General features: G+C 44.5%; 1 protein-coding gene across 1 annotated transcript in view; it reads right to left on the bottom strand.

The window, feature by feature from the left end:
• LOC126266935 (bromodomain-containing protein 4-like) overlaps window positions 1–22,284 on the bottom strand; it is a 59,655-nt gene that overhangs the window by 21,617 nt on the left and 15,754 nt on the right. Inside the window, exons 2-3 of the mRNA XM_049971627.1 lie at window positions 14,992–15,179; window positions 9,779–9,988 (exon numbers count right to left, since the gene is read on the bottom strand). Of these exons, the coding sequence (XP_049827584.1) occupies window positions 9,779–9,988; window positions 14,992–15,171 (390 nt within the window). The 5' untranslated portion in view covers window positions 15,172–15,179. The remainder of the gene's footprint in view (window positions 1–9,778; window positions 9,989–14,991; window positions 15,180–22,284) is intronic.

Below are 22,284 nucleotides of genomic sequence, written 5' to 3'. Positions count from 1 at the left end.
GTGATTCATTAGTTGAAAATTGTAAAATAGAGCAATACAGATACACAGCAAATCAAATAAAACAAGGAATGTTCAGAGACATAGACAACCACTTCTTGGGTGATATATGTTTCCAAAAAGGATGGTCGAACGAAATTAACATGAATTAGAACAACTGAAAACCACGAAGGCAATGGCTTACAACTATTTAAGACCATCGCACACACTTTCCAAATGTGACCAAATAGTGTAAGGCGCAAAACTACCAAGAGATCGCCAATAGAGGTTGAGTCTTCACGTAATATATTTTAAAAAAAAAGACAGGTACATGTGGCATGACGACAGAGTACTCTGTGAGGTGTTTCGTAACAGCGAAAACGAGCACTTTAGTAATGTTCCTCGGACGCTAAGGTATGCTGAAATCATTAAAGTGGGGTCGTAACAATTCAAGCCTGTAGCAACACAGCGGAAGTTGCAACCGTTATCTCAAAGTCACAGCGTGATAACAGAGTCACAAAAAAGAACTGACAGATAAATGTTGATTAGCACTACCGCATAAAACACGTTTTACGTCACTGTCTAGGGAGGGAGCCTCTGCCGTGAGTCGCCGTAAATGATGTTCCAGACCGCACCGCCACATGGACAGCTCATCGTAGTGAGAATTTTACGCCTTAGGTTTGTGTAATTGCAGCTTAAAGATGAAAAGACCTCTTCTGGCTTCGTATAATCGTTAGGATAAATGTATGTATGATCCATAACAGCACATATAGCAAAAGATAGAGTAAACTGCGAATAGTTCATCACTATATTATATGCTATGATGGGGCTGTGGGGCTGGGAGTACATGAGAACAGTGGACTAATATTATACCGTGCCTTAATAAGTCCAGATACGGAATAAACGCGTCGTTTTCTTTTCTTTTCTTTAGAGAGAGAGAGAGAGAGATAGATAGAGAGAGAGAGAGAGAGAGAGAGAGAGAGAGAGAGAGAGAGAGAGTATGCAAGCAGTATTGAAATGTCAGCTGTAATATAGAACTTGGGCTGCGACATGAATAACAAAACATGCGATTGTAGATATTTCTTTTAAAAGACTTTTTAAGCATAATGACCACAACTCCAGCTTAAATGGTTTCTCATCCAATATTTACTCATCATGATCATCATCACTGTCATAATCATCATCATCATCATCCCGTTCCAAGGATTAGGTGCTATAGTCACCTGTTCTGGTTTCCATCTACCTCTTGCAAGGTTTCCTTCTTCTCTCTTTCCAGTCGGCAGATAGTCCATTAATATTTTTGGCAATCTCTTCTCTGTCATTCTATCAACATGATTCTTCCATTTCATTCTGTAGTCTTCTCTCTTGCCATTAACTGTAAAGACTTTTAAGTCTGATCTTATGGTTTCATTCCTTATTTCATCAATTTTATTACAGCCCTTTACACATTTAATGAACTTGATTTCTGCTGGTTGCACAGTTTTTTTTTGTTATTCCTTGATTCGGAGCCACATGCAAGAGTAGGTCCACCCATAATTTTATAGAATTTCATTTGTATTATTCCAGTTGTTCTACATACAGCTTGAAATTTATTAACCTTCTTCTCCCTACGCTCCTATTTGGCAGTGAAATGGATGGAAAGTCGCTAACGATTATCTCATCCGAAAGAAGCACGCGTGGGAGAAAAGAGGAAACAAAAACAAATTGTGTTTTGCTGAAGGGAGAAACTCGTGAAATGTTTACTGTGTGAACAAGGACGGACCCAAGTAGTGAGTGCTCCTAAGACACAAATCCAATTCAAGATCATGTAAATAGTTACCATCGTATATCAGGAGCATTGTATTCCATTTCGGCAGTGACTACGCGAGCAATGTCATGATTCTGTCTGGAGCTGTATTTGACGGGTAAACATAGCGTTAGTGCGTAGTTGGCACTTCAACGCTTCGCTCACCAGGGCAGTCGAAAGCGTATGCAAACAGGGCAGCGGGCAAAGTGGCACAGCGGACGCATACGCCGTGCGGCTGTCGGCCTGCGTAAACGGCAGCGAAGGGCAAACAGAAGACTCGTGTGTTTACCCTGGCGGGTGCACTCTCGTGAGCGAACGCTGCTGTACCGCGGATCCGCGCCGAAACCTGACTGCCTGGCACGAACAGGGACAAGAGACAGGCTTTATTCGGGCTGCCAAGGTCGAGGGCGCACACTATCAAGTGCCGAGAGAGAAATACAGAAGCACTTTTACTTTGGAATATTTAAACGATTCTGACAGACGCAGTGGCGTCCGTCTCGCCTTTCTTGCACGGGAACTATCTCCATGGAGATCCGTTTAAGAAAATTAAATCATCAACCATTCACCTGAAATTGATTTGTTACGCATATTCTCTTAAACCATTAATTAGAAATACATGTCACTGCATTCTAGCTGAAAATCGTCTAGTTGTGGAAAGGTAATATAGGCATTTTCTCCAACGTAACGTTGGTATCGCTAATATTACATAACGATTTGAGACAATGATAAGAGGTTTCCGTTAAATGATGGAACGTGAGGGAGAAAGTAACTTTCTGCATTTTTAATCATCGTAATGTCTGTCGGGTAAAGAGACGGAAGTAATTGTTTGCTTTCTTTCAAGAGTAAAATCGAAGGGAATGTCTGATACACTCTTTTAGACAGAGAGAGAAGTATGCAGTTAGGATATGGAGAAAGATGATTACCTCTAGAGGGAAATATTCTTAATGACTGAGCTATCCAAGGACTGCTTTACTTCTACCACTACCTTCATCCTACTTTCCAAACTTAACAGAAGTTCCCCTGCATACCTTGCGGAACTATTAATCTTGGCAGAAACGATATTGCGGATAAATGGCTTAGCCACAGCCTTTGAGATTGTTTCCAGAATGAATTTTCCATTCTGCAGATAAATGTGCGCTCTGTTGAAGCTTCGCTGGGAAAGTGTGATACCTCCTTCCGAAATCTGGGGGAGCGCTGTCTGTACTACATGTAAGAATCAGTTACAGAACGTTTATTTCTAGGAATCAATATTGTATTGTTTATGTTTATCTGATTTAGGCAAGAGTGTACTAGTGGCTGCATCTCCTCTTGCCTTTGGTTCCTTGCGTTGCTGTCCAACTATTATTTGAATAAACTGGCCGTAGTGTCCTTTAATTTTAGAATGTATTGTTTACTGAAGACTCTTCTTTTTTTTCTGACACTTTCGATGATTCTAGCTTAATATGAACTCCATGTCAGGACTCCGGAACGCACAAGCAGCAACGCCAAAATGCAGGCGACTCACAAGAGTCTTGAACATCGCAAGTAGCATAACGTACAGGGGTTTGTAACAAATACATCAGCTGATTTTATGTATTCTCCGCGAATACGCGATATAATTCTACTACAGTCATGCCTCTCAACATGTAAAACTATTAACAAGATAGCGTAAGAATATAATATCCACCAAGACCACTGTAATTAAGACGGCGCTCAAGAACGCGCTGGAGAAGAATACAAACGGAAACCGAACATGTCCATTTCAAGGGACTCCCCCGGAACTTTTCTTCGTCGACTTAGGGACACCGCGGGAAACCTTAAATTGGTTGTTCAGTTTGAAACACCAACCTGCGGAATGGGAGTCCAGAGTCAAACTCTGCGCCACCTCACTCGGTCTCTCAAACGAAGTACTGCCTCTCACGTATCTTTAGCGAGTGAAACTGTACTGATGTTACAGTAGGGCAGTGTCTGTATTTTACTGTGTATATGTAGATCTAGGCGACGTTGCTTCGGACATGCATGCAATCAATCTGACGAGCATAAAAATGTCCCTACCTTTGCGGGAATCATACCATTTGTATTCGAGCACTAAGGGACGTCGACACAAGGACATGTGGAAGTTATGTCTGGCCGTGAGTAGTGTACGTGTAGCAAAAGCGGGTAAGGCGACCTCTCTTGTAAAGCGAGATATTCAGATTCGAGTCCCGGCCCGGCATAAATTTTCGTATGTTACTAGTAAATCGTATAACCGTTGTACAATCGTATTTTCAGTCTGCGAATGCATTTCATAATAAACTGATGGTTATCACTAATTTGACCACAACGTCTTTGGCGACAGACTCGTGGGTCAGAATGTTCCTTATTTAAATCTCTCTTTGAAGCCGTATAAAAATTTCGATTTTTTTACTGTTATCTTAAGGTTAGTAGTCAAGGAGCGAATGATTATGGCGAATGGAGGTGAAACTACCCTGAAAGACCCAAGTCCGCGTCTAATTTCTCAGTACGTGTCATCAAAACGTGACTCGGAAGGCAGGAACCCCAGAAACGGGAGCTACAACGGCATTTCGAATGACATAAGATTACATCACACATGTCTGGATGAGAAGAATGGAGCACACTTCTCTGTAGTCTTTCTGAATCAAGTGTGTTCATCTATGCATTATTGAGTTAGTAGCACACATTGCTGTTAAACTTCCTAAATCAGAGTCTAGTTTCCATTGGCAGCTTGATGAATCTGCCTAATATGAAGTGTGGTCCAAGATCCACTTCTGCTTGAACAAAATATTCTTATTCATGATTCAGTGTTCGTCCATACACGTGAGGCAGTCATAATGTTTTAGTTTTCACCTCAGCAAACAGCGTTACGTGATTGATTGTATGTATGTTTGCAGATACATATCTACAGTCCTGGTACGCATTGAAATCAGCGCACCACTGGAGCGTAGCACGCCACCAGAGTAACCAAAGCAAACTGGCGCAGTTCACTGGTAAAGTGGAATACCCTGCGGCAATTCGTTTTCTGAATGTGAAGGGTATAAAGCTGCAACAGTCTATATTGTGTTGCTAGAAGCGTGTGGTAACGAATCACCATAATACGAGACAGAGCTATGGTGGTACAGAGGGTGTCTTTGTGGACCAACAAGTCTGAATGAGGAAGAACGAAGTGGCGGCCCATCCCTCTGTGAAGAACAGGAAATCTCAAGGGAAGTGGAGCCCATTGTTCTCGAAGATCAGGGTATCATAAGCGATGCGATTGGGGAAAAGTGAAAATAGACGTGGATCAGTTTTCAGAATCTGATGTTAGATAGCTTTTGGATAAGAAAATATTTCAGTTACCAACTTTCTCGTGAGAATACGAAAATATTTTGATAATTCCCTTGTACAAAGGGGGAAATGGCCATCGTAACATGATGGGTGTTCAGAAGAAAGGTTCGAAGCAAACTGTGGGTATAATTGAAGTCTTTATTCAAAAATAATCACCAGAGGCCCGAGCGCAGCTATCCCAGTTTTCGCGAGCCGAATGATTCCATGTTCCAAGAATTCCTGTGGCTATGACTATAAGTGTAGCTGTTATGTAAACACTGTTTCGCTCTTTACGTTGGTATGACTGCCACTAAATTATCAGTTAGGATGAATGGGCATAAACTGGCAACACAAAATATCCTACTGTAGACCATGCTCTACAGTATGATAGCTGTGACGTCAGTGCCTGTTTCATCATAACGTGTGTCCTTCAGTTCGTCGTCCCAGTTGAAGCGCTTCCCTTTGAAATTTTTTTCAGCGGACCACACACACGCGGAAGTCGCAGGGCGACTTGTCTGGGCTTTAAGGCAGATTCTCAAGCTGCTCCCACTTGAACTTGGCCATTAGACTTTGTGTGACCGACCCTAGAGACGTGTGGGCACGCGTTATCGTGGAGTAGAATCACTCCATCCGTGAGGAACTCAGGCCATTTGCTCCTCAGTGCATGTCACTGTTCATGGTTTCCGTGATGGGTGTCGAGATATAGCGGGAAGCTGGACAAGGGGGTGATTCTGCTCCACGGCATCCCCCAAATCATTGTGTACAGGACACTGTCGCACATGCTGCCTCTTTGCGCTATCAATTTTTGCTCATCCTCGTTTCCGCCTAACGTGGCACACAGTGACTTCTTCCAGTTTCCTTGGATGAAGAATCTATTGAGTGGCAGGCATTTCCAGAATGAAGACGAAGTGCTTTTCGAGGTTTAACGTTTCCTGAATAGCTGAAAAGCAGGCTTCTACAACGAAGGTGTCCACCAAGTCATCTGTCATTGGTAAAAATGTCTCGCATTGAAAGGTGAATTGTCGACGAGTCCTATCGCTATCACCAGGTTTCCTGGTCCCAACTTTACTTGTTCGAAGCGATAGGCAAAACTTCATTGCTGATGAGGTAGCACATATATGAGGAGGATAGTGATCTAAATCCATGTACGGGGAGTAGAGTCCGCATCAGTAGTGGTGTGGTCATCGTGGCTGTCTGACATGTGCAGGGCTTCCCGGTACTGCCAGGGATTTTTCCTTGGTGGGACGGTCAAATGGCTTTGAGTACTATGGGACTTAACATCAGTCCCCTAGAACTTAGAACTACTTAAACCTAACTAACCTAAGGACATCACACACATCCATGCCCGAGGCAGGATTCGAACCTGCGACCGCAGTGGTCGCGCGGTTCCAGGCTGTAGTGCCTAGAACCGCTTGGCCACCGCGGCCGACCCTTGGTGGGACGACTGTAACGGGATGCACTCTGGCTCGTAATGCCAATTGAAGAGCTACGTGAGTGAAGAGGAGCGGCTCCAAAGTGTGCTAAACCGACAACGGTTGGAAGAGCGGTGTGCTCACTAGACGCTGACTCCATACCGTACCAGCTTGACGCCGTTTGGCGGTCGGTCGGCTCCGACTGACCCGGCCAGAGCATCGTAGCTTACGGGAAGCAGAAAGGCAACAAAATAAATGAATAAGTAAATATGGTGACAGAGAGGTTGGGAAAATGATCTTACCGGGATTACAAGAACAGCCACTAATTTCAACATATCCTGTGGGGTAATTAAAACATTTGGAGGTAAGTGTAGGGATACGCCTGTGTTGCGGTATCCATTGCACCGGCGGCTTGTTGGGAAACGCTGTCAAGTTTCGCAACGTGCCAGCTGTTAACGCTAGTCTGCGAGGCCCAATGCATTTTCACGCGCGGTTAGCAACGGCCTCCGCTCTGTGCAGCTTTCACGCGAGCCGCTGTACATACTGCTGTCAATCTGACTGTGAGAGAAACCAGCGTAAATACCGGAGAGGACAGTCACCCTTGTCTTCAGGTTGAGTTTCTCGACTGTTATTCACAAGGAAATAAAGTAAATAAGCATGTAGCGTCTGTTCGGAAGCACTAAGGTGACGACGGCCAATGATCGCTCCAGTGCAGCTGCACACGAAGCTCAAACTCTTACGGGAATCGGCGCGAGTAATTAGGCTAATGAGCACGGGCACCACGTCAGTAGTGTGTGGTATAAGTTGAGGACGTGGATCTGACGGGAGGCGTGCTAATGGCAGTCTGTGCGGGTGTGGTCGCCACTGTGTCTAACTGCCTAGTGAACAGAAGAACTGTATTAGGCACCTGATCTGGCATTAAGTTTCAACTTGCGCCATTTATATAAATCAGTGCCCACTGACAGCTAATGTCTTTAATTCCTTCATGTCTTGAATATTAGAGTAGCTGTATAGATATTATACGAGGTTTGTCCGGAAAATACGTATAAAAGTTTCAGAATGTCTTTATGTTACAAGTTGCAGTCACCGTCAGGTGGGACTACTGCTGTAATCAATCCCATCAACGCTCAGTTCGAGTCAGAGCACTCTGCGTGAAGATGGGAGTGTGCGGCAGCTTGTTGACAGTTACCCTTTTTCACCTGCCGTCGTCATGGAGCTCTCTCTGATTGAGGAACAGCGCGTCAACATCAAGTTTCTTGCAAAGCTAGGCAAGTGAGATTTTTGAGTGTTTGAAACAGGTTTACGGAGACAATTCTCTGAAGGAACCAACCGTGAACAAGTGGTTAAAAAGGTTCCGGCATGGCCGAGAAGAAGTGAACGATGACCCTCGCCCAGGACGCCCGTCGACATCGAGTTCCGATGCAAATGTCGGGCTTGTGTTCGTAAAGACCGTAGATTGACAGTCAGAATGATTGCTGACGAGCTGTCAATCCCCAAAACAATCTTTCACGAAATCCTGACACAAAAACTTGAAGCGAAGAAATTGTGTGCGAAAATCGTACCGAAGCTCTTGACGTCAGAACAGAAAGCAAAGAGGGCTGAGTGCTGTGAGGATTGGTTGGAAGCAGAGGAACGAGGGGACTTTCTCGACCGAGTTATCACTGGAGACGAGTCCTGGTTTTACGAATTCGATGTAGAGCTCAAATCTCAAAGCAAGGAATGGAAACTGGCAGGAGAACCGAGAGCAAAAAAGTCGCGAAAATCAAGGTCCAATGTGAAGACAATGTTGATTGTTTTCTTTGATTCTAGGGGAATTGTTCACAAGGAATTTGTCCCTCCCGGCCAGAGAGTGAACGGAAATTGTACCTTGAATATCTGACACGTCTCATAGTTCGTGTGGCCCGAGTTCGACCGGAGTTGGCAAAAGGGGGCTGGTGGATCCTTCATCACGACAATGCGCCCGCTCACACGTCGCTCGTTGTGCGTGAGTTTTTGGCCCGAAGCTCAATCACCGTGACAGACCACCCGCCTTATTCACCCGAATTAGCCCTGTGTGACTTCTTCATGTTCCCGAAATGCAAAATGGTGCTTCGGGGGCGGTACTTGGGAGATGTGGAAGCCATCAAGGCGGAAACTACACGGCAACTGAACAACACCACAACTGAAGACTTTCAGCAATGTCATCAACAGTGGAAACGGCGTTGGCAGAAGTCTATCGCATCTCAAAGCGAGTACTTTGAAGGAGACCATATTGTAATACCTGAATAATTGTAAAATAAAGTTATTATTCAACTTTTATACGTATTTTCCGGACAAACATTGTACTTTGGTTTCCTCCAGACATTTGAGGCATCTTTATCTACGATAACGGTGGAATCTGAAGAAAAGGGGAGGGCATTGGACTTGGGGAGACCGTGCAGCAATGTTAGCCATAGTCCTGTGGTCGTGTAATGGTTAGCAGTCCTGCCTCGTAAGCAAGGAGGCCCACGTTCCAGTTCCAGTTCCAGCCGTGGCACAAATTTTAACTCATTTCTTCGTATTCCATCATGATCGTAGAATAACTTTGTTTAGCGCTGGGGAAAGATCCATTCACTGCGTAATTTATCACTCGTGAAACATCTATTTTCATTTGGAACTACAAGCAATGCTAGTTTCGCCAAAAGTGTGTTCTAACCTTTCTAGGAGAGGTGGATAAAATTTCAAGTAGATGTCAATGCGCCCTCTGGCAAATCAATTCGTGGCAAACATCCAGTATTTTCGCACCGCAATCTTTCAGAATTTTGTTGTATCTGAAATCTTACAAATTTCCTTCAATTTCTAGGCAGTTCATTGCTCTTCAGTTTCTAGGGGAACCTATTAAGACACTAATCGTATACCTAAACAGAGTGATGGAAATGAGGTAACGCCCTATAGGTGTGCAACACAATTTACAGGTACGATCTTAACTGACCAATGCCACCAGGAAAAGTACCATAGTCCGCGCTTATTTATGACAGTCTACGGTAGCCTACTGTAGCTTTACAACTCTACGTAGTACTTACGCAAAAATGAAACGTCTGGTATAAAGTAGAGTGTAACACTGTTTGAAGCAAATCTTCGGTTTTGAGAGAGCAACAACAACAACAAAGAACTTTACGGAAGTAGTGTGCAGTTGGTGTTTTTGGCTGTAATGAATAAATTGACTAGTTGCACATTTGAAGCCTCTGCTTTAAGGAATACGACGTGCGAATGAATGAAGTTAGCAAGTGTGTGGAGATGGAAACAGTAGCCCAGACAGTGTGTGGGATGGAAGCTACTGGTGTGCGTGCAGTCGGCGTGTTACCAGAGGCTGTCCCTTTCCGGGCGGCGGCGGCGGCCCAGGTCTGCGCACGGCGTTGGGCGACTGCGGCTGCGGCCTCTGTATGGAGTAGTCGCGCTGCGAGTCCTGCGGGGGCGGCGGCGGCGGCCGGCGGTACACCGGCTGCGGCGTCGGCGTCACGATGTTGCGGCTCAGCTCGTCCTCTTCGTCCACCGGCGCCGCCTGCCGGAACGCCTGCACAGCGGCAGCAACAACCCCGATCAGCGTCTCTCGGCTACGAGAGACATTCATTACGTCTGCTTTTACACCCGGAGCAAGCGCCACCTACGTCCCAGTCTTACAAGGGAACATCTCGTATCAGATGTCTTACATATTCTCCATAGGGTTTGAAGGTCAGCGTGCGGACATCACTGTCCTAACATAAATAAGTTTTTTGAAAAACTCGAAATAATCCACTTTGAACGTTGGAGGATTACCAAAGGCTGGTAAGTCCTAGACATTCATAGTGGGTATTTGTTTCTAATACTGCTAGAAGAAATTCTTTAAAAACTTTCTATTTGAATTACATATTTATTAACAAATGTAAATGTTAGTTGAAAATACCGAGCGACATTTTTGTAATATAAATAACATATATTACTTTTAATTGCTAGCCATATGAAGATAAATTGAATTTTGATCCAAACAAGCATAGTGCCTTATTGTTAAATAAAAAAGATATACAACATTAATACTGTTCAACCTCTGGAAATAGAAAAAGTATTTAATTTTTGGTTTATGTTTTTGTATTTATGTTTTTGTATTTTTGCACTAAATTTTAACTTGTGAATAGTTGCATATTCATCTGATTAGTGATTAGAAATAAAAGGATTAAAACATGCGATTCAATATGTCAATAAATATGCAATTTTGACCTATCATTGAGCTTCAAGATCTATGAAAAGAATGGAACTCCGTCCGAACAGGCCCTGCAAGGTCCACCGATCGGGTTAGATTCCCGGTGGGGTCAGGGATTTTCTCTGCCTCGTGATGACTGGATGTTGTGTGACGTCCTTAGGTTAGTTAGGTTCAAGTAGTTCTAAGTTCTAGGGGACTGATGACCATAGATGTTAAGTCCCATAGTGCTCAGAACTATTTGAACCATATTTTTCCACCGGTACCAACCGACCACCAAGTCGTCCTTAGCCTATAGGCAACACTGGATACGTATGTAGAGGGGCATGTGGTCAGCACACCGCTCTCACGGCCTTCTTCAGTTTTCGTGACGGTAGCCGCAGTGTCTCAGTCAAGTAGGTCCTCGACTGGTCACGTAAGTACTGATTGCACCTCACTTGCCAATAGTGCTCGGCAGATCCGAACGGTCACCGTCCAAGTGCGCTTAAGAAAACACGAGTTGCGTAATGCTATGAACACATTTTACAGCATTATGTACTGCGTAGAATTGAGGAACAATTCGGACGATCGTAGATTGTTCGTATCAGCAAGACAATGCACCCTGTCGTAAAGCACCATCTATCTGTTAGGCAAGCTTTGTGCGCAGTAACATTTCTGGACAGTAACATTTCTGGACATGGACTGACTTTCCCAGAAACCCCACCTGAGCCCAGTGGAACACCTTTCGTATGAGTTGGAACCTCGACTTTGCTCCAAGCCACAGCGCCCGTCTTCTGTGGTTCGGCTCTTGACGAAGAATGGTCTGCCATTCCCTCACAGACATTCGGACACAATTCAAATTGTCAACAGCTGAGTTGAAGTCATCGTAAAGGCGAAGGGTGGACAAATTCCATATTAATGTCCATTAGTAAGTATCCAGAAAGTTTTCATCGAATAATGTAGTTCTGTTGCACATAGATTCGTATACAAGGTAATGGTGCTTTGGGATGTCGGTTGCCTTCATTTCAAGTGTTAGTTATTACTGATTGTTAAAAAAAATTGTATCCAACACAAGTGACGTGAAGAATCTAAATGGTGTACAAAATACGGAAGTAACTACTGAAAGAAGAAAGGGAAGATATCGTGTATTTGGTTTGACTATACCATAAAATTTGTAAGTAGGCTGTTTAGGTTTTCTTGTTGGTAACGCCACATAGCGCTCGGTATGAAAAAATCACTGGCTGTGCCGTGTGCAGTCTGTGTTTAGTCTGCATTGTTGTTTGCCATTGTAGTGTTGGGCAGCGGCAGCTGGATGCTAACAGCGCGTAGCGTTGCGCAGTTGGAGGTGAGCCGCCAGCAGTGGTGGACGTGGGGAGAGAGATGGCGGAGTTTTGTAATTTGTAAGACTGGATGTCATGAACTATCATATATATTTTGACTGTTAAGGTAAATACACTGTTTGTTCTCTATTAAAATCTTTCATTTGCTAACTATACCTATCAGTAGTTAGTGCCTTCCGTAGTTAGAATCTTTTATTTAGCTGGCAGTAGTGGTGCTCGCTGTATTGCAGTAGTTCGAGTATCGAAGATTTTTTGTGAGCTAAGTGATTTGTGAAAGGTATAGGTTAATGTTAGTCAGGGCCATTCTTTTGTAGGGATTATTGAAAGTCAGATTGCGTTGCGCTAAAAATATTGTGTGTCAGATTAAGCACAGTCGTGTATAAATTGTTCTAAGGGGACGTTTCAAATTGTATAAGTGAGCCAGTAACTGCGGTTTTTACCTGCATGGACACAATGTGTGAGTTAGTAGAATCTTTTGTTTCTGACGCGTCCTAGGCTGTCTTCTAACAACAGATACGTATAATGGTAATCCCATTACCATACAAGGTCACTGGCCATTGTCTAGTGTGATAATGGAAGGAAAATACTTGTCAATCGAAGTCTCAGAAACGAAAGTTTAAAGTAAGGGAGAGCATTGTACCTTGAGAATAGTGTCCCCCCGAACACATCTTGTTTCCTGGTCGGTGTTTCAATCACATAAAGGAATGCACGCTACGAGCCACCGTAAAAGTTTGCGGTACTGTTTTCTTTGTTGTGGGACGTGACGTTGTGTTTTGTTTGGGGTTTTAAATATTTTCAGATCTACACATTTATGTGCTGTGTAATATATTAAAGCTATTTGGAATATAGAGTTAATTCTTTAGTTACAGAATTCTATGACGCGGAGAAGTACCAGGTGGTTACAAATAAAATGCAGCTACTCACAGAAGTGCAGTGTCGCCTGTAATTATAGTATGGCAGCGAAACTTGGTAGATATTCTGATGCATTGATGTGAAACCGATTTACGCTGGAAAAAGTTCCAGTTTTGGCCACCAGATGCAAATCTAGCACTGTGAATGCAATAAAGATGTATAGAAATGTATCCATATGTGATTGATAAGGAATGGCATGTGGGCAGAAAAGTTCAAATCATTGAGCAAGATATAATGTTGATTTTATTATTAAACGACGCATGCCTGCAATTAGTTCAGTAAGAGCAACGGAGACCTCGCCGAGATGCTGTACAGTGCCTGATTTGCACCTGGTGACCAAAATTGTAACTATTTTTTTTCAGCGTAAATTGTTTCCACATTAGCATGTCTAATGCACATCTACCAAGGTTAGCTGCCATACGATAATTACAGCCCATACTGAACCTTCGTAAGCAGCTGCACTTTAACTATAGTATACAACGTGTGGATGGTTGAGCCATAGTTCGTCGGTCATGCACCATCTTATACCTCGGCAATGAAGAAGGCGTTCTACAATGGAACATCTTAGCAAACTGAGTTTATGTAATGTCTTAGCACTGTTTTGAAAAACGTATTTAATTTGTAAATCGTTTTTAATAGTACTTGTACTTAATTTGAACTCGCTTACTGGTTATTGTTCTGTAATATATAATGTAACTGAAAGACCATTAAATATTTAAATATAGGGTATAAGAGGTACACGTGCAGAAATTTTTATCCGTAATAGCTTAATACGTACACACACCAGTTTGCTGGTTGTTTTTTTTCTGGACTGAACAGTCTTCCCACAAACACATCACGTAATTTACTACGATACCTGATATTTTCTGTATGGTCGTAACTTCACTACTAAGCGGAGTGTGTCTTTCATTATAGGCCACCATTCTGCGTCCACATGTCGGCACTTCCGGACATGCTGCCCGGACGAAAACAAGCATTAATGGCTTGCTCTTGCCACAAGCACTTGGAGGTGCTAGCCAAATGGTTCAAATGGCTCTGAGCACTATCGGACTTAACATCTTAGGTCATCAGTCCCCTAGAACTTAAAACTACTTAAACCTAACTAACCTGAGGACATCACACACACCCATGCCCGAGGCAGGATGTGAACCTGCGACCAAAGCAGTCCCGCGGTTCCGGACTGTAGCGCCTAGAACCGCACGGCCACCGCGGCCGGCTGGTGCTAGCCAAGCTAACAGCTATAATTATTAGCCTGCAAATGAAGTAAATACTGATGTAATGTTGTTCAGACCACTGTCCCCAGTCATCAGTAAATGTATATGCACTTACACTCTTTGCACCCCGATCTCGCATTCGGGTGGACCACGGTTCATACTCGCTTCTGGCCATGCTAATGTAGGTTTTCCGTGATTTCTCTAAACTGCTTCAGCCGAATGCGAGGATGGTTCTTTTGAAAGGACACGGCCGTCTTCGTTCCCATCCTTCCCTAATCCGATGGGAACAATGGCCTAGCGGTTTGGTCACTTCAACCAACCGACTCCTTACTCCCGTGTAGTACGAACAAAATTTTCTCGAGTGAGCATTTTCAAATTTCCATAGGATATTTGTTCATAGTTACACGAGCATGTTGTACCGTGGAACATTTTTTAACTTTTGGGAAAGAGTCACTTTTCAGAGCAGTTTTTGAAATTTCGGAAAAAAGGCTGCAGTGCACAAAAAGGAGTAATAAAATATAATAGCCTCTATTACAGGGCCTTCTAGAGGCGAAAGTGCGAGAAGTGTTCCAATGTACAGCACTCTCCTGTACAATTAAGGGGAGTGAGTAATGTTGGCGGTATTTATGCCATTGTATTGCTGACTTGTAAAGGAAAGGACGAAGTCGTTAACAGATTGGGGACTGGGAAGGAAATGGATAGTGTTCTTTCAAAGCAAACGTCTTGGCATTCACCACTGGCGTAAAAGGTAATTGCTCACTTCCTAAATTTGGCTGGCCACACTCCTGAAAGAGTGCAGCGTGCTAACCACTGCGCCCCCTCCTTCTGTGCAAACTTGTACATGGGCGTGTGTCTTATGGCTTACGGGTAGATGCGGGCAGGGGGCAGGGTGCGGTACCTGTGGCGGCGGGAAGCGCAGCTGCTGCGGCAGCGGCACCCCCTTGGGGATCTGCGTGACGCCGCGCGGCGCGAACGTCTGCCGCTTGCCTCGCTCCTCCTCCAGTTCCTCGTCGAACTCCTCGCCCACCTGTGCGCGCGCGAACGCCGCCAGCGCCACCACCAGCAGAAGCACCCTCATCCTCGTGCCTGTAACACACACACACAGCCTTCCTGTAGCACTCGCGTGTCGTATCTGGTCGCCTGCGTTCTAGGTTACCCGCCGAGCAGTGGTGCTTGCAGTGCTGCCTATGCAGCAGGCGAAACTCTCACTCGAGCGAGGCAGATACTGCCCTACTGCAGGGCTTCCCAACCTTTTCCTCTGACAGAACGCTTTGAAAAACTTGGTACTTTGGTGGAATACGTTGCTTATTTTCAGAGTCAATAAAATTTTAAAAAACGAGATACATGTTTTATTTCGTGATTACTTCAGTTTTAAACGATAAAAAACCATAATAAAATTAAAAAAAATTAGTATCGTCAAAATATGGAAAAAACCCATATTATTAATAGATTTTCACGGAGCATTTATTCATTTCATGCGCAGCACCAATGTCCGCATGAACTTCTTTTGCGAAACCTTGCCCTAGAGAAGCACAGTGACTTTCTTGGGAACAATTTTTTAAATTTTTGTATTTCAGCTAAGATCACTCACGTGGTGTCATTACAGGTTCCGACATGTTACGAAGTCACCAGATGTTCTTTTCAAAAAGAAAGAAAGTACTAATTCACTAAATTACAAAATCAAAGTATCTGCTACGGATACGTCGTTGGATACGTTGTTTAGTTACTCACCAAAGTACAGTTGAATAGGCCACGACTGGAGCCTACAAAGTAATCATATCTGAGCTTTGAGTGTTGAAACTGAAGGCAGCGGCTGACTACGTAATACCTTAAACTTTTGCATCACATAACACGATGCGACACTTTCTTGAAAAATGTTGATAATCCAGTTGTCGAATAAATAGGGAATGGGTAAGAAAAATTGGGTTTGTAATATGTTATTTTCTTTCCCGTCTGCACGAAAAACATTAGGGTGAAAATACAAAAGAAAACTTAGGTGCATCCATATAAAAAGAAAATATTCCTTGTGCTACATATGTTAAGGGATGAACACTTCAGTATCAGACAGCAGTTGGAATAGTTTTAGATGTAACTGGAGGGTAAACTGTCTTGGCCTTCCATTATTTACGCAATTTAAGAAACCAGTGTCGCATGAGGAACTGAGTTTTAATTTCTACGTCAGTCTTTCGGTAATGCGGACCGCTATGAGTCGAACAAGATATAGTTTTGTTACTGGTCGTCTAAACCTAAAGCGCGCACACACACACACACACACACACACACACACACACACACACACACACACACACACACACACACACATGCTTGCAAATACAGTAAGTTCCCGATTATCCTCGATAATGCAGACGCGGAGCTCCACGGATATCGGTAAACACCTGTAACCCAAAATACATACTATGTTTTTCCCGGAGATTGCTATTTACTGCACTTACAAAGACATGGTACATGACACATTTGAAAAGCCACTGCTTTACTGAGGCGTTACTCGCCAGTAACCTGAGAAGTTACAAAAAAAAGCTGAAACAGACTCTCAGCGGAGAGCTTTGCAATTTTCTTTCACGAGAGTCTGTTACTCTTATTTTCACGTTGTCCCAAGACTTACAAGACTTGCAGTGGAAACATTTTTCAGGGATGTTCGACGGTGGGATTGCTGTCCGCATCATCTTTCTGCGTTAAAGAAGAACGGACATGCATGATGCAATTGTTACTGTTGTGAATTCCAGTCCCAAGACTAGTTTAATGGCACTCTCCATGTTAGTGCAAGTCTCTCCAGCTCTGCATACTACAGCGACATACATCTATTTGTATCTACTTCTTATATTCAAGCAGGGTGCTACTGACAATTCTTCGACAGAAAGGTGATGTTTTTCGGAAGGACAATGCACGCCCTCATACGACTGCTGTAACGCAACCGTCCTGACCAGCAAGATCACCAGATTTCTCGACAACTGAACGCATGTGAGACGTGATGAAGCAGAAACTTACTAGTTCTCCTGAGCTGTAAGAATCATTGCCGAACTGAAAGTAAAGCTCAGATTGCCCGGGACAGTTTGTCGCAGGATGCCATTCGGAATCCTTATGATTATTTGCATGCCAGAGGGGGGTACTGTGTATTAATGCGATTGTTTGGCACGTCTTTTTCATTTGGTATGAATTTGTTATCGTACACTCCTACTACTACGAAATATCTGTCATAGCAGATGTCAACAAAATGGTCTTGAGCTCTTGTCCTTGAGGGTGTTACATGTTTTTTTTTTTGGGGGGGGGGGGAGTGTGTGTTTCACGACGCTGTGGCTGCCTGGTGTGTGGTGCTGCCAGGTCTGCTGTTGTGTACCACGTCAGACCGAGAAGCAGCATTTTCGCCCACTCGGACTGATCGGAGCTCTGAGTGCCAGGACGGGTGTAAATATTTTGTGTGTACAGGTACAGGAGAGGATCGGACCAGCCGTGAGACCCCTCCCCGCTCAGAAATGCAGCAGCTGCAGCCTGCGCCTGCTGCTGGGCAGGGCTGCCGGCTTCCGCCTCGCAGTGAAAGCTGCCGCCGCCGGCTGGGCCCTAATTCTGCCATTACCCGCCTTACGCAACAGCGCCGCCGTATGCCTGCAGGGGAGGCCCTGCCGATGAAGCCGTAGATCGGGTCGGCGATATCGGCCACCCTGCTCCACATCTGCTGCGTCACAGCGCCGTTGAGAAATAGCGGGAAGCGATCAAGCAGCTACTAATCACCGCCGCCCCGTGAATATCCAGGCGGGTTGTCAGGTGCGTATGGGAAGGAGAATCTCTCTCCGTCCAACAACAGCCTCTAACCTGTGTTGTAACATCAGGCCTTCCTGAATCTGTGCTAGTGACAAACTTTCTTTATCCTTTGGTAGATCTGTAGCATTTATTTATTGCCCAGTAGCTTTATATCCTTCAGCTGTTGCACTGAACACTGCTGCCGTTTAACATTTACAGCAAGACCACCGGACAAAAAATTGGTGACGCACCCCGGAGTCATGACGCTAATACCGTATAACACCGCCTTTAACCTTGATAACGCCATCAGTTCTACGAGGAAGAGCGTCCGAAAGTTTCTTCAGGTAACCTACATCCAACTGCAACCACACATTGAGAATTCGATCCCGAAGAGATATCAAATTCCAGAATGAGATTTTCACTCTGCGGCGGAGTGTGCGATGATATGACACTTCCTGGCGGATTAAAACTGTGTGCCGGGCCGAGACTCGAACTCGGGACCTTTGCCTTTCGCGGGCAAGTACGCTACCGACTGAGCTACCCAAGCACGACTCACGCCCCGTCGTCACAGCTTTACTTCTGCCAGTACCTCGTCTCCTACCTTCCAAACTTTACAGAAGCTCTCCTGCGAACCTCTCGACCCGGCACACAGTTTTAATCTGCCAGGAAGTTTCAGATATCAGATTGCTCAGATGTTGACCAATACGTTCCATAAGCTAATTTCAAATAGTAATCGTCAACACCACTTTAGGGATTGGCCTTAGGCTTGTTCCGACTGATCGAATGCTGCCTATAAGGCAGTACGAGGACCGCTCCATGATCTTCGGACATGTGATCAGCATGTCGCCAATCCCTCCAGCTGTTATTGCTAGCAGGTCAAACCTGGCGATGGCTCTGCTTCTTTATTGAAGCAGCTCCTCATAAATCCTCACAGGGGCTGAGCGGACCCCGTTCCAGACTTTCCTACCACAGAAAAATCGGCGGAGATACCGGGAGTCGATCCTGGGTCCTGCATGCCGCTGGCAGCGTGTCTAATTAAACTTAGGGAATACATTTGTCTAGGTCACATATTTAAGTGATTAGGATTGCAAATCACAGGTATGTACAAGATAAGCCATTGTATATGTGAAATGATAGTATATTAATAACCGGTGCAACCGACAGAATGATAAATGCAAGCATGCAAACGTGCATGCATTGCGTTGTAATGGTGGCGGATGTCAGTGTTTGGGATGGAGCTCCATGAATATTGCATTTGGTCGGAGTTGTCATCTGATTGGAAACAGATCTGGTGATAGAAAAGTCCAAGGCAACATGTCGACACTCTTAGATCATGTTGGGTTACAATACCGGTATGTGGGCGAGCGTTATTCTGTTGGAAATCATCTCCTGGAATGATGTTCATGAATCGCAGACAAATTTGCAGTCAGGAGCGTGGGATAACTACGAGAGTGCTCCTTGTGTCATATGAAATTGCCCCACAGACCATAACGGCAGGTGTAGGTCCAATGTGTCCAGCAAGCAGACAGGTTGCCTGCAGGTCCTCAACTGGCCTCCTAGACATGGCCTCCATTGGGACTGAGGAATAAACAGCTTTCATCAGAAAACACGTCAGAGCTCCACCCTGCCCTCCAGTGAGCTGTCGCTTGACGCCACTGAAGTCGGAAATGGTGGTGGGTTGAGGTCAGTGGGATGTACGCAACATGACGTCTGGCTTAGAGCTGTCCTTGAAGTAACCGATCGTTGTGTTACTGTGGTGCCAACTTCCGCTAAAACTACTGCTGCAGATGCGTTACGATGTTACAGAGCCGTACGCCAGAGACGATGGTCTTCGCTCTCATTAGTGTCACTCGGCCGTCAGGAGCCCGATCTTCTTGTGACCGTACATTCCAGTGGATACCGCTGCCAGCAGTCACGTACAGTGGCTACATTCCTGCCAAGTCTTCCTTCAGTATCGCCGAAGTAACATCCACCTTCTCGTAGCTCTATTACACGACGTCATTCATACTCATTAAGGTGTCGGATGTCGTCTTTGTCGTCTTAAAGGTATTATTGACTAACATCAACCCACCATGTCCAATCTGTAAAGTAACTAACGCTCACGACATCTACAGCGTGTATTTAGAGTAAAACTGATTTGCATCCTGGAAATTTAAATAGACGTCATGGTTCAGATGTAGAAACACTTCTAACAACACCCGGTTATGTCGCACAACTCCTTGGTGTTGCGAGTTTTGTTCTGGTAGTGAAATACCATTTTCTATGGGAGTAAGATCATTTTACGGGCCAGTCGAGATGCGGCGGGGGATATGAGTGTTCGGAAAACCAGAGCGTGTGCTGGCACCACTGTGAACACAGCTGTTGTCATCTTGGAAGACGGGGTGGCAACAGCCTACTCGTCATGAGAGGTACTGCCTGAAATGTGGTGTTCTTGGCATACTGTTGACACTGTGGGCCTTTTCACATGAATCACCTGTGTAGAAACGACAGCACCGTCAATGCAGTACCATTTTATACCTCGCTTACACGATACTACCGCCATCTGTATATGTGCTTGTCGCTATTCCATGACTTTTGTCATCTCAGTGTATGTGCCGTTATGAGCAATGGCCATCGGGGAGGTACCCGACTCCAGATATCAGTTACGTGCAGTTCACTGTGCAATATTCGCTAGGAAAGCGGTCCAGATAATTCACTCACGTCGGCAGTTTCCACAGGGTTTGAAACCGCTTGTCACTGACAACGCGCAACGCTTGTCTCTGGTCCTTGTTGGTCAGGATTATTTTGCCATCTCTGCGGTTTCTCCGTGTTACACGGCGGCGAGTGATGCACCATTCCTTCTAGACACATTGGACAGTCCGTGTTGATACACCAACAAATCGGGCATCTTCATTTACAGTGTGATCACTGACACGTGCAAACACGATGTGTGGTTCTCTCACGTCTCCATTTGGAGCCGTCTTACTGACTGATGCCACAAATGAGACTGCCAAAAACCACTGCAATGACGTCACTGACGTTAGCGGTGGAGGGTCACATGACTACCTCGCACCAATCCTACACCTTCTACAGCGCTCCAAATACGGCAGTGTGCTCTTGTTAGTGTAATGACGAATATTTTGTCTGGTTAGCTTATAGTCTTCACATAATCTCGACATCTATACTTAGGAGGTTAAAACGTTATTACGAGGCGTGTTTTTTAAGTAAGTACCGTTTTGAAATTAAAGAAAGACCTGCTAAGATATCTCAATAATTTCAATTTTTACATGAAAGCCTGTACCTTAATTTACGCACTGACGCCATTACAGCCTGATTCCTCCTTGTTTACGTTGTGTACTGAGTGTTTAAGATGCCTCCGATAATCGTGTGTCCCGCGTACTGTGAAGTACGGGCTGTTATAAGATTTCTTAGTGCTAAAGGCCTAAAAGCGATCAATATCCATCGTGAGATCTGTGCAATTTAGGGAGAAAACATTATGAGTGATGGAATGGTAAGAAAGTCGGTTGAGAGAATTTAAAGATGGCCGCACAATGTGCATGATGAACAGCGGAGTGGGCGTCCTTCGGTCGTTAATGAAAGTTTGGTGTAGGAACTGGACAATATGGTGAGAGAAAACAGACGCTTTACGATTTCCTCTTTGCGGGATGACTTTCCTAATGCTTCTCGTAGTGTTTTGTATGGCATTGTGACCGAAAATTGTGCGCACGTTGGGTACCGAAAATGTTGACGGATGTGCACAAAACCAAACAGTGCATTGACTTTCCTTGAGCGGTACCACAACGACGGTGATTTCTTAAGCCAAACTGTTACGGGCGATGAAACATGGGTGGCCTACGCCACACTAGAACCAAAGCAACAGTCCATGGAAGTTGAACAAGGACATCATTTTGCTGCAAGACAATGCCCGTCCGCATGTGGCGAATCAGACCAAAGATCTCATCACATCTTGGAAACTCTAGATCATCCTCCATACAGCCCCGATCTTGCGCCCAGTGACTACCATCTGTTCCTGCACTTGAAGAAACACCTGGGCGGTCAGCGTCTTCAAGACGATGACGAAATCAAAACAGTGGTGGTGCAGTGGTTAACAAGTCAGGCGGCAGACTTCTATGAGGAGGGTATTCAAAAACTAGTACAACGTTATGACAAGTGCCTCAACATTGACGGAAATTATGTAGAAAAGAAGATTAAGGTACAGGATTTCATGTAAAAATAAAATTATTGAGATATCTTAGCATGTATTTTTTTAAATTTCAAAACGGTACTTACTTAAAAAATATGGCTCGTATAAAGAACCTCCTAATAGAATGTGTGTGCTATCGATACTTCTCGTAAACCTCTCAACGTCAGTGGTTTGTTTCGTAAGAAAACAGCTACATCGAGTAATACAGAGGACGAAGATGTATGGAAGCTAACTGCTGAAAATCTTAAGGTG

This window comes from Schistocerca gregaria, chromosome 4 (assembly GCF_023897955.1).
Source record: "Schistocerca gregaria isolate iqSchGreg1 chromosome 4, iqSchGreg1.2, whole genome shotgun sequence".
Taxonomy (NCBI): Eukaryota; Metazoa; Arthropoda; class Insecta; order Orthoptera; family Acrididae; genus Schistocerca; species Schistocerca gregaria.
The sequence above is the reverse complement of the archived record's forward strand: the minus strand, read 5'-3'. Positions and strand labels throughout refer to the sequence as shown.